Source organism: Phyllopteryx taeniolatus, chromosome 6 (genome assembly GCF_024500385.1).
Source record: "Phyllopteryx taeniolatus isolate TA_2022b chromosome 6, UOR_Ptae_1.2, whole genome shotgun sequence".
In the NCBI taxonomy this organism is placed as follows: Eukaryota; Metazoa; Chordata; class Actinopteri; order Syngnathiformes; family Syngnathidae; genus Phyllopteryx; species Phyllopteryx taeniolatus.
In genome coordinates, this window is record NC_084507.1 from 11,692,270 (window position 1) to 11,706,070 (window position 13,801).

General features: G+C 41.5%; 1 protein-coding gene across 3 annotated transcripts in view; it reads right to left on the reverse strand.

The window, feature by feature from the left end:
• The window catches only part of stk40 (serine/threonine kinase 40), a 63,500-nt gene that overhangs the window by 34,367 nt on the left and 15,332 nt on the right, over positions 1-13,801 (reverse strand). For 2 of the 3 annotated variants that reach the window (XM_061777962.1, XM_061777964.1), the window contains exons 3-4: positions 12,689-12,774; positions 6,385-6,528 (exon numbers count right to left, since the gene is read on the reverse strand). In XM_061777962.1, the coding sequence (XP_061633946.1) occupies positions 6,385-6,528; positions 12,689-12,774 (230 nt within the window). The remainder of the gene's footprint in view (positions 1-6,384; positions 6,529-12,688; positions 12,775-13,801) is intronic. The other variant, XM_061777965.1, reaches the window with a different exon arrangement.

A 13,801-nucleotide genomic window follows, 5' to 3' on the forward strand; every position in this document is an offset into this window, starting at 1 on the left:
TCTGGCTGTTGGTGTCTATCAATTATACTGTATTTCCTCAACTAGTGGGCCTCCGTCAGTAGATGGCGTGCCACAATTACTAGTCACCTGGTGCGTGATTCACTGAAGACAATTAAATGCCAACCTCAAATGGACGCCTCCCTTTTCCCATCAGCAAAAAGAGAACAGGTAGTAACTGTAATTACCGCAATTGTTTATATATAGACAAACTGCTGAGACCGTTTGAACTATGTTGTTCAGTGGCGACTTAAGTGACATTGTTATGTGCATCCATGTTTACGTGACTTATTTGTTTACTTTAGTGTCAGCCTGACCTCCAGAAAACATCTCCAGATGGTTGAAAATGCTGCCACTCGCCTTTTAACAGGAACACACAGAATGGAGCACATTACTCCTATTCTGGCCAATCTCAACTGGCTGCCTGTGCACTTTAGATCTCATTTTAAGATTCTGCTATTAGTCTTTAAATCTATAAACGGTCTTGCACCGCCTTATGTCTCTGAGCTACTGCATCCGTACACTCCTGCCCGGTGCGTCAGGTTAGTTGACCAGCTCCTGGAGTTACTAAAGTCTAAACCTGGCTTTAAACGATCAGGATTTTTGGGGCAGATCACAGAGTTTAAAAAAAACGATAATCGATCACCGATCCGATCACAAGATGGAGCAATGTGTCTATTTAAATGACTTGTTCATTTAGTGTAAATACTTGTGTACTGTATACTGAGTATCTTCAAAAGTATTCTCTAGTCAGGTCATGTATTCTAATCAGTCAGGTCAAACTAACATTACAACATGACAGAAATAATCGGTGCTAACTTACTGTAATTAAATTACTTAATTAAGCCGCTTCTAAAAAACAGAACGCTGGACGCTTCCATATTAGCAAGCTATCGACCCATCTCAAATCTCCCTTTTATAGCCAAGATTGTTGAGAAAGTTATTTTTAATCAACTCAGCAATTTCTTTAACTTAAATTGACTTTTTGACAAATTTCAATCAGGTTTCCGAACTCATCACAGTACAGAATTTGCGCTTATCAAAGTGCTAAATGATATAAGGTTGAATACTGACTGGAAAAGTGTCAATTCTGGTCTTGTTGGATCTCAGTGTAGCTTTTGATACGGTGGATAACAATATACTGCTGAACAGGTTGGAAACGTGGGTAGGACTAAATGGAGCAGTCCTTAAATGGTTCAGGTCCTACCTGGAGGAAAGGAGTTATTTTGTAACCATTGAAAGTGTCCAATCTCATCCAATGGCAATGACCTATGGGATCCCTCAAGGGTCAGTGCTTGGACCCCTCCTGTTCAGCCTGTACAGTGGGTACGGACAGTATTCAGACCCCCTTAAATTTTTCGCTCTGTTATATTGCAGCCATTTGCTAAAATCCATCCATCCATCCATTTTCTGAGCCGCTTCTCCTCACTAGGGTCGCGGGCGTGCTGGAGCCTATCCCAGCTGTCATTGGGCAGGGGGCGGGGTACACCCTGAACTGGTTGCCAGCCAATCGCAGGACACATAGAAACAAACAACCATTCACACTCACAGTCATGCCTACGGGCAATTTAGAGTCTCCAATTAATGCATGTTTTTGGGATGTGGGAGGAAACCGGAGTGCCCGGAGAAAACCCACGCAGGCACGGGGAGAACATGCAAACTCCACACAGGCGGGGACGGGGATTGAACCCCGCACCTCAGAACTGTGAGGCTGACGCTCTAACCAGTCGGCCACCGTGCCGCCTTTGCTAAAATCCTTTAAGTTCATTTTTTCCTCATTAATGTACACACAGCACCCCGTATTGACAGAAAAAAACAGAATTGTTGAAATTTTTGCAGATTTATTAAAAAAGAAAAACTGAAATGTCACACAGCCATAAGTATTCAGACCCTTTGCTCAGTATTTAGTAGAAGTACCCTTTTGAACTAATATAGCCATCAGTCTTTTTGGGAATGATGCAACAAGTTTATCACAGCTGGATTTGGGGATCCTCTGGCATTCCTCCTTGCAGATCCTCTCCAGTTCTGTCAGGTTGGATGGTGAACGTTGGTGGACAGCCATTTTCAGGTCTCTCCAGAGATGCTTAATTGGATTTAAGTCAGGGCTCTGGCTGGGCCATTCAAGAACAATCACAGAGTTGTTCTGAAGCGACTCCTTTGTTATTTTAGCTGTGTGCTCAGGGTCATTGTCTTATTGGAACGTGAACCTTCGGCCCAGTCTGAGATCCTGAGCACTCTGCATATCTCTCTCCAGGATATCCCTGTACTTGGCCGCATTCATCTTTTCTTCAATTGTAACCAGTCGTCTTGTCCCTGCAGCTGAAAAAAAAAACCACAGCATGATGCTGTCATTACCATGCTTGTTGGAACTGTATTGGACAGGTGATGAGCAGTGCCTGGTTTTCTCCACACATACCGCTTAGAATTAAGGCCAAAAAGTTTTATCTTGGTCTCATCAGACCAGAGAACTTCTCACCATCTTGGAGTCCTTCAGGTGTTTTTTAGCAAACTCCATGCGGGCTGTAGAACCATCTCAAGGATGATCAGAAGAAAAGGACAGCACCCGAGTTAAGTGTGACTGCGGAGTGTCACAGCAAAGGATACTGAATACTTATGGCTGTGTGATAGTTCAGTTTTTTAAATAAATCTGCAAAAATGTCAACAATTCTGTTTTTTTCTGTCAATATGGGGTGCTGTGTGTACATTAATGAGGGGGAAAAAAATGAAATGATTTTGGCAAATGGCTACAATATAACACAGAGTGAAACATTTATGGGGGTCTGAATACTTTCCGTACCAACTGTAAGTATGGCTGGAACCAAATTATAGCGTAGAGGATCATACACACAACAAACGGTTAATGGCTGCATCGAGAGAAGCAAAGGGAAAAACACCAGGTGCTTTCAAAGACCGCTCACACAAAAGGACATTTCAAACTCGGACAGCAAAATGTCATCAATGAACTGAATGTTAATAGCAACAACGATCTATCCACTGTGGCTTTTCTTACCAATGTTATAGCGGTGAGTAACCAACTTTGAAGAGCAAAATAGCAGGCAAATGAAATGTGTCTTCAGAGAAGGCTGCAAATATGTCCGCCATTACAAGGTTGATGCAATGAATACTTTAAAATGAATCTTGAAGCCATAATTTATTAACGATTACAATTATAGAGTAATCCCTAGGTTATGCAATTGAACAGTATGCATAATTATTTTTGATCCTATTACATAATATAATGCAATAACTGTCCCATGGTAATGTTCTTGACTTAATTTAAAAAATATGTAAATTGTTCTGGAAGTGAATTTCTTTAGGTTGGCAGCTCTGCAGTCATAGCCATAAATGCAATGTTACTAATAATTGGCAGAGTACCGTATTTTCACGACCATAAGGCGCACTTAAAAGTCTTAAATTTTCTCCAAAATGGACGGGGCGCCTTATAATGTGGCGCGCCTTATGTGTGCACAGAGTTCCAACATCTATAAATGTTTTGTGATGAGCGCTCCGCTTGACTATTTATTTATTTTTAGCATTTTCTGCCAACACGCTGCTTACACAGAGGAAAAGAGGACGTGGCTGAGGACAGGGGAAGGGTGCGTGAAGTAGGACGCCCCCAGTAGGTATATAGCACAGTTACGAAGCACAGTTTAAACTGCAAGCTATCAGTTACACGGATGAACATGGGAATCGAGCAGCCGCGAGAGAATTCAAGATCAACGAATCCATGGTTCGCAAGTGGAGGAAGCAGGAAAACGACCTTCGCCAAGTCAAGAAGACAAAGCTGAGTTTCCGAAGAAAAAAAAGAAAAACAAAACGCGGAAACAAGGCGAGGTGGCCGGAGTTGGAAGACCAACTCGAGCAATGCATTAATGAGCAAAGAACAGCCGGGAGAAGCGTCTCTACAGTCACCATTCGACTGAGTGCAATAACTCGGGGCTTGCCATCATTCCGGGAGGCTTGACAAACCGCAGCCATTAACTGTTCATGTAGCAAACACTACAATTTACCTGTATTCCCTCACGTTTTTTGTTATGTTTAGATGCCAAAGGACCACAATGAACAACCACTCTAAAATTTAACGAGGTGTTGACAACATACACCCTTTTTAACATTTTCTCCGCACTGATCCCACCCAATCCTGATTACCTCCAGACCTGTTTAATCAAGAAATTACTTAAACCAAATCTGTCCCGACAAAATCAAGTCAGACAAAAGATCTAAAAAGCTACAATAAAATGACACGACCCAAAGAAATTTCAGAATAGTCAAGAAATAAAGTAATTGACTATCTATCAGTCTTGAAAGGGTTACAAAAGCAATTTCTAAAGCTTTAGGATTCCAGCGAACCATAGACAGCCATTATACTCACATGGAGAAAACATGGAACAGTGGTGAGTGAACCGTGACTGGCCTACGAAGATTACCCCAAGAGAACAGCAATGACTCATCCAGGAGGCTACAAAGCAACTCAGGACAACTTCTAAAGAACTGCAGGCCTCCCTTGCCTCAGTCAGTGTTCATGACACAACAATAAGAAAGAGACTGGGCAAAAATGGCATCCATGGTTCCAAGGTAAAAAACACTGTTGACCAAAAAGAACATAAAGGCTTGTCTTACTTTTGCAAAAATACATCTGAATGATTGGGGAGAATATTATATGGACCGATGAAAGTTGAGTATTTTGGACGGCGTGTGTCTCCTTACATCTGGTGTAAATATTTAGCATTTTATGCTGATCGGCTTTAATGTCATAATTCGCTGATCCGATCAATGCTACGCAAAAGACATTTACTCCGCGTCGCCATCGTGCACAGTATATTTCAATCCAAAAGCTTGTTTATTTTTAGCCTTGTCGCATGTCTTTTGACGTACTACTGTAAATATCTGACAGCCAATAAAGTTATTTATAAAAAAAAAAAAAAAAGTCGGCAGTGTGGGACAGACAACACTGCTAAAACAGACAACACGTAATCCCCGATCAGACTACAAGACAAATTTGCTCTTTCATGATTGCACTGTCAGACTACTGCAATAAAATCTTGTATTCCGATACCACAGCATCCCGTTTTTTATGATCATTGGGCTTTATCTTGTCAACTCAAATGCGACCGGATACACTCGTTACCGTGGCGACGACAAGAAGAGTGGATCGCGCCGACTTTATTATTGCAACAAAATGGGGAAAAACGTGTGTTGGTGGTCACCGGTGCTTGGGAGATTACGTTCATTTAAGGCTTGCTTGAGGTATGTTCATGTACTTTTAATACGATACGGCTCACAAGCAGGCAACAAAACGTTATATACCCTAGCAAGCTAGTGGTAGCACTAGCCGTTGTACGTAAACATGCCACCGTTTTGTCCAATCATGCTCTAAAGTTTCAGTGTGGGTGAAGTAAATTAATTACAATAAAGTAATTTAATTACAGTAAATTAGCACTAATTATTTGTCATGTCATGTTGGTTTGACCTGACTGATTAGAATTAACGATCTGACTAGAGCAGTGATTTCCAACCTTTATGGAGCCAAGGAACATATTTTACAATTGAGAAATCTCACAGCACACCAACAAACAAAAATGTCACAAAAAGTGGATACATTATTTACTGTATTTACTTCTTGCCATCTAATAGAAGACCATTTATTTGCTCTGTCTGTCACTATGCATTACTGGCATAAATAGAGGAACAAAGATACATTATTTATTGTAAATATAATTTTTTGAGGAATTAAGTACACAAGTAGATACAGTAAATGAACAGGTCATTTAAATAGACACATTGCTCCATCTTGTGATTGGGTCAGTGATCGTTTTTTTTTTTTTTTTTTTAAATTCGCTGATCGTGATCGGCCCCAAAAATCCTGATCGTGTAAAGCCTAGCAAAAATATAAGAATTTGAGAAGGGGGCTAATACCTTTTCACGGCACTTTATGTGACAAGTGTATCACCCAAACATATATTTTGGGGATTGCGACTTAATGTCACAATATCTTAATAATTAGCATGGCATCTTTGTCTTTCTCCTGCTAATCACTCCTCATGCTCCCTTTGTTATAAATGTGCTGTAAACTGTGTTGAGACCAGACGCCAAGCGTGGCTCTGCATTGTATTTAGCTGCGTTAGCTGTAGCTCATAGGTACCTAGGGGCGGCGCAAAATAACAAAGTTTTATGTTCAATTTTTATTTATGTACAGAATTTTGTTTCAGCTGCAGTTGTTCCTTAAGTGCTCTATATAGCGAAAACCCATGCAAGCACTAAAGATGGGAAAAGACGACTGGAGCCCAGATTCCCTCTACCTCAGAGGCAGATGTACTATCCACTAGAACACCGTGCTGGAACACATTCCACATCATTTGACCAGTAAAACTGCAGTGCTTAAGCTACCTGGAAGAGACCGTGATGGTGGACCACGCCGTCTTGGTTGTGCAACAGAGACAGGAGAGAATATTCAGTGTGCAGAAGCATCTTCCCTTGCCTCTCCTCCTGCGTTTCGCCGGCAGAGTCCACTCGCTCCTCTAGCGTCAGGATCTGCGGAAAAGGGGGGGCATCAGATGTTTTGGGGTCAGACTGCGAGGGCAGCTTGACAGTTTACTGCCAGTTAAAGACCATCCACAGCGGTGACACTAAAACCTTTTAAATTACGGAAGGAAGGCCGACTTCAGCCACCTCACCTCACCTCAATCACATCACCAAGGTAATGTGGCCATCCTATAATGTGCCTTGTGTGTGAATGTGTCAAGTATTTTCATACAAGGCCTTTGTAAAGGGAAGGTTGCAGGGTCCGCTATTAAGCCTTTTTGAGTGGTGGCCTGATGAGTCAAGTTGTGGTGGCCATGTCAGAACCGGTACTGGCGCCATATTGTACATTTAAGATGTTGAGGTTTAGTGATTATTTCATATTTAGCATCTTCATATTGTATTATTTAAGCACCACTGTCCACTGACGCTGCCCATCCAACCTGACTGACCTTGAGAGAATCTGCAGAGAAGAATGGGAGCCCCGGATCTGCCTCGGCAGGTCCTCTCACGGTCAGTCTGGTTGGATGGGCAGCGTTGGTGGACAGCCATTTTTAGGTCTTTCCAGAGATGTTTGATTGGATTCAAGTCCGGGCTCTGGCTGGGCCACTTGAGGATATTCAAGTTCTCTTGAAGAATTTCTCTATATTTGGGAGCCGTCAGCTTACCCCTCTATGCGGACGAGTTGCCCCGTACCTGCAGCAGAAAAACAGCCCCACAGCATGATGCTGCCACCACCACCATGCCTCACAGTAGGGATGGTGTTAGCCAGGTGATGAGCAGTGCCTCTTCTCCAGATATGACGCTTGCAATTCAGGCCAAAAAGGTCTATTTTCGTTTCACCAGACCAGATAATTTTGTTTCTACAGGTCAGAGAATACTTAAGCTGCCTTTTGGCAAAGGGTTGTGCCTTTTAGTGAGAAGTGGTTTCGGTCTGGCCACTCTACCGTAAAGTCCTGATTGGTGGAGTGTGTTAGCAATGGTTGACCGTCTGGATGGTTCGCCTATCTCCGCAACAGAACACTGGAGCTCCGCCTCAGTGACCGTAGGGTTCTTGTTCCTCTCAGACCAAGACCCTTGGTCAAACACGGCAGGTTCCCTCTCGTCATTGTCGGAGTCAGTATTGTTGCCTTGCGGCTCCTCAGAAATGATGCCGGCTTTTACGAAAGCTCGAACAGTGCAACCAGACACGTTGGCCCAAGCATCCACAATCCATTCCAAATTGTGGCGTAACTCGCCCGGCGCTGCCTCCTAGTTTTAGTAAAGCTGTGTTTGCCATCTGTCATCCATCGCTCCCACGCCGCTCGCAACTTCACTTTGAACGCCCTGTTTACACCGACGTCCAGCGGTTGGAGTTCCTTTGTGAAGCCTCCCGGAATGAGGGCAAGCTCCGAGTTATTGCACTCAGTCGAATGGTGACTGTAGAGACGCTTCTCCCGGCTGTTCTTTGCTCATTAATCCATTGCTCGAGTTGGTCTTCCAACTGGGGCCACCTCGCCTTGTTTCCGCGGAAACTCAGCTTCGTCTTCTTGACTTGGCGAAGCTCGTTTTCCTGCTTCCTCCACTTGTGAACCATGGATTCATTGATCTTGAATTCTCTCTGCTCGATTTCCATGTTCCTCCGCATAACTGATGGCTTGCAGTTTAAACTGTGCTTCGTAAGCGCGTCTCTTCGTAGATTCCATTTTAGCCAAACCGATGTTGTTTTGCACAATGCACATACCGGCGCTAAATACCTATTGGGGGCATGCCTTTAGCGTCCTCTGTCACACGCACCCTTCCCCCTTTAACGCTCATTAAATGCTCCCAGTCAGTCAAGCGGAGCGCTCATCACACAACATCTATAGATTTTGGAACTCAGTGCACACACAAGGCGCGCCACATTATAAGGCACCCGGTCCATTTTGGAGACAATTTAAGACTTTTAAGTGCGTCTTATGGTCGTGAAAATACGTTAAGTTACTCAGCAGCATTCAAAAGAAAGGTGATTGCAGTGGCTGTGGCACATGAGAAAATGTATCCGGAAGACACACCAGAAAAAGATGCAGAAAGAACTTTTGGAATGCGATTATGACTCGTCATTCGATGGTTTTTAGGGGCAGAGCATTTAAAGAAACAAGTGATACAAAAGACAATTGTTAATAATCTATCTATCATGTAAACTATTATAGTTTTGTTCAAATAATGAGCATAATAAATCTGATGACAAATAGAACCATTTCTATTGTCATCCATAAGCTTATTGCTCCCCTTTAAAAACGTAGTTCAAAGTTCCTCATCAATTTAATAGAGAAAATCGTGTATTTGTTGTGAAAATACAGAAATTTCATTAAAACTTCTGCAATTGGCTGTTCACTAGTTCAGGGTGTAGCCCACCTCTCATCCAGATTCAGCTGGGTTTGGCTCCAGCACACCCACAACCCTAGCGAGGATTAGTGATCCGGAAAATGGATGGATGATTAAAACTTTGAATAAACTTAATTTTTCAGTTGTCTGAGAGAGAATGATTTGGGTAAAAATGTGGGTGCGCGTTGCAGTCGAGAACTCTTTTTTTGGGCAAAAATATGGAGTGTGTGTTATAATTGAGAAATTACGGTCATTATTCCTGTTTGTTCTCCTTTTTTCCCCAAATGGTGAATGATAAAGAAAACAATGGAGAATCGATAAAGGAATCAATAAAGAATCTAATCGGGAAGCAGTATCAAAAATGGAATCGGAAAAGTATCACTTTCCGCTCTTATCCACCACAAAAGGGCCCCACTGATGGCAAAGTGGGAAACGTGTCATGACAATCATTGAACACCTAATGGAACTAATTGCCATGTAGTCTAAGTCCTGTGTGCTCAACATGGCTAAAGCGACTGGAATGGACAGTCAACTCCGCCGTATTCAGTCTTAATGTGAAGAGAACTGCATGACAAATGCATGCAGTAAACCTCCTCCTGCTCATGTTGGCGTTACGGGTTAGCACAGTTTTTTTGTATTTTAAATTTTAAAAACACCTTTTTACACTTGCACGCCTGTTAGAATGCTAATATAATAGGTTGAGTCGCCTTCAGTAAGCCTTGTTTTCCACATACTTAATGCGTGTCAAACGGCAAGGAGTTTGATTTAATTTTAGTTTTACTGTACGACAGTTAACTTTTTTAAAACTTGTATGACAGTGAAGCATATTAAAACACAACTTTAAACGTTGCCCTACACCCAACAAATTTTATGGTGGCTACTGTTACTTCCTGTGGGGGCAGTATGGTGGACTATTGGTTAGCACCACTGCCTCACAATGGAGAGGTCCCACATCTAAATCTCATCTCAAGACCTTCCTATGTGGAGTTTGAATGTTCTCCCTGTGGTTTTGTGGGTGTTCTCCGTGTACTCCTGCTTTCTCCCACATCCCGAAAACACACGTTAGTAGAAGTGCAACAATTCAAATCAAATTAATCAACTATTTTGATTACAGATTAATAATTTAAGACATTATTTAACTTGAAATTGTCCAACTCCTCTAAATTTCAGCCCCTCAACAGTAAAGTAGTCCTCCATGAACTCAGACCGATTATATTTGTGTTTAATTAAAATAAGACAGATAAAATTTGGTTTCACTTTGGAAAATGATCAACATTTCTGCCTCTTTTCTGACATGTTACGGACCAAACCAGTAACTCAACCATAATCAATAGTGAGGCAACGAAATGAAAATTCTGGACCGAAATCCAAAACTGGGGAAACTTGTCATCACACAACAACATTTATAGATTTTGGAAATCGGTGCACACATAAGGCGCGCCGCATTATAAAACGTCCCGTCCATTTTGGAGAAAATTTAAGACTTTTAAGTGCGCCTTAAGTGCGTGAAAATACGGTATTTTGGATCTCCATAACGCCATCACTACTCTTCCTGAAGTCCACGTCCAACATTGCCATCTTTACACTGCAATACAACATTCCAAATAAATAAATAAATAAATAAAAAGACAACAGTCACAAACACTTCACAACAACTACAACAATAGTATGTAATAGGTTAAAAAAAGTGCCTACTGTTGAATTTCACAACATAATTATTACTCTATAATCGTTAAAAACGTATGGCTTCAATATTGCTTATTTTGATGCATTTATTGCATCAACTTTGTAATGCCGGACACATTTGCAGCGAAATGACTTCTCTTGCATTCTCTTTTTGTATTTCCTGTTTCCACTATCGGTGCTGAAATGATGTAAATTTCCCCATTGTGGGACTAATAAAGGTTATCTTATATTCTAAAGATTTATTATATTAATGTACATTTAAATTATAGGTTCATTTTCTCAAGTGACGTAGCAGTGGTGACATACTAATTTGTTTCCGGTCCCTGTTATGGCTGTTTAGCGTCAAATATGACAGTGTTTTCCTCTATAAACACATTATTTTGCTCTTCATAGTTGGCTAATCTCCACTATAACACGGTTCCAGTCATACCAAAGTGGCAAGTGTACTGTACCACCCAATTTTGTGTTTTGCGATGTCATGTGATAGCCTAGCGATTAGCATGGTGTTTCAGTCTTTCTCTTCTTCTCCTCTGCCTGTCCTTTGTTATTATGATACTTGTCTAAAAGTGCAGTTTATTCGCAGTCATTGAGGCGATGATTAGTGTCTTATGCTGCGCTGACAACAGACGCGAGGCGCACATTCGCCTCCGTAGCTCAGCAACGTATTTGGCCGAGTAAGCTGTAGCTTGTAGGTAGCTGGGGCGGCTGCCTCAAAATAGCATTCAACAAGCATTTCAATCACGAACAAAGGAAAGCAGCAGGATGCTCCGTTTGAGTTAGTTGCCGCTAGCATTATGCTGGAAATGCCACGTGGCTCCCATAATTCATTATGATATGCAAATCTCAATTATTACATTAAAAATATGTTCATCTTTGTTATTAATGTGTTTATATTGCCAGTACTTTGTCCAATGCATGCGTTATTAAACATTTATGGTTGATTGATTGCACTTTGCCATTATCAAACTGTCAGTGTAGGGTCTGTGTAATACATGTGACATGTTATTTTGTTAGGTATATTTCGGTGGAAAAAAGTATTTTGGTCCAAAATTGAAAATGGACTTCTGGGCTATTTTCGGACAAAATATTTCGGCGGCCAAAATTTTGGTGTAACACTAATAATTTATGCTTGCGGGTTTTCTGCACAGTCAATTTGAAATAATGTCCTGTTTTTGAATAAAATGAGGGAGATTAAACGTGGTTTAACCTGATTCATTGATAAAGCGACAAAGATTAATCGATTATTAAAATAACTGTTAGTTGCAGCCCGACATGTTAGGTTAATTGTAGACTTTACACTGATCGGGCTAATCGGTATCGGCCGATATTTAGCATTTTAGGCTGATCGGTTTTAATGTCATAATTCGCCGATCCAATCAATGACGTCATTGATCTGCGCCGCAAAAGACATTAACTCTGCGTCGACATCGTGCACAGTATATTTGAATCCAAAAGCTAGTTTATTTTCAACCTTGTCGCGTGTCTTTTGACGTAGTACTGTAAATATCTGACGGCCAATAAAGTTATTTAAACAAAAAACCATGGCGGTGTGGGACAGACAACACGTCTGAGACAGACAACACGTAATGCATTTACTGCGCGTCACCATCGTGCACAGTATATATGAATCTAAAAGCTGGTTATTTTTAGCCTTGTCACATGTCTTCTGGCGTAGTACTGTAAATATCTGACAGCCAATAAAGTTATTTTTTTTTTTAAAACATGTTGGCGGTGAGGGACAGACAACACTTAATGCCCGGATCAGACTACAAGACATATTTGCTCTATTTCAGACTACTACAATAAAATCTTGTATTGAAAAATCTCACCGCACACCAACAAACAAAAAAGTCACAAAGAGTGAATATATTAATTACTGTATGTACTTCCTGCCATCTAATAGAGACCATTCATTTGTTCGCTCTGTCACTATGCCTCGCTGGCATGAATAGATGAACACAGATACATTATTTATTGTAAATATATTTTTTAACTCACAACATATCGGACAGCCCCAATAAACAAGCACACAGACTGGTTTAATTGTGCAAAGCCATTAAGTGAACACCAGGAATAAGGAAGGTGAAAAGTTCACATGCCCACTGAGTGATATTTGATCTTCAAGTTGCATGTCACTTACTTTGAGCTGGTAGAAATCGTCAGTGCCATCTTTCCTGGCCAGACACTGCACTATGCTGGGCACTGGTGAGTTGCCCAAACGAGGCCCTGCAAAAAAACAAAAACAAACAAACAAAAAAAGAACAGCTGCATGACCAAAAGGGAGGCAACATACTGACGTGTGTGCTCAATTGGGATAAAAAAAAAAAAAAGCCTGCAAATGGCAATTAACCTCCCAAGCGTAATGTTTAGTTTGGCGCTTTGCAGATGGCTTGTAGAGTAAACGAGGTGTCAGGCGCGCCTTGGGAGAAAGAAGAAAGTGCATCTTCCATATGCTTGCGTCAATGCAGACATCTCCAGTCTGTGTCATGGCGATCAGCAAAATTCTTTGCATTCTTGTCTCAGGCGTGCGTACACACAGACACCACGTGACTCTTTGATACACAGACACATGCTTCTCTTACACTCAGACAAAAACAAATTACTTGTAATTCAAACTCAAGGTCAACCAATGAATTGCGGGAAAACAAAAACTACATTTACCAAGCATAAAATAAACCTCCTACACAACACTAAGTAGTTCCAGCAATACACTGGAACCTCAATTTAACAGAACCAAAAACAAGTGACTTCGGATTTAACGGACAGAACGATAGTGTGTGGTTGGACCTGAAAACGCCCCTTTGTAATCCTTTGTAACCCGCCCCTTAAGTCCACTGGCTCCAGAATTGGTTGCTGTTTACTGGCACAATCACTAGACAGTGAGTCGAACCCCTATTTCCGGGTTGTGTCACTGTTGTTGTTGTTGTCACAGATATGAAGACTAGATACAGCTAACCGACATACCTACTTGGTGGCCATGTTGGCAGGGGCGACGTTCCCCACCAAAGGCAATGGATGGACATTAGGTTAACGTCACCGCAGGCACGCAGCTCAAAAGGGGCGTGTCATATCTACCTATTCATATCTATGGCTCGTTTCCTCAAGTTTACTGGTCATGTCTAGTCTCTCGGACATTTTATACTGCTTTTGGAACAATATACAGTTGCTTTTTGTTCAAGCAAATGGAGGTAGGAAAAGGAAGTGCGCTAACCTCACGTTAATCCTGTAATTTTAAGCACTTTTTATTGTGGCC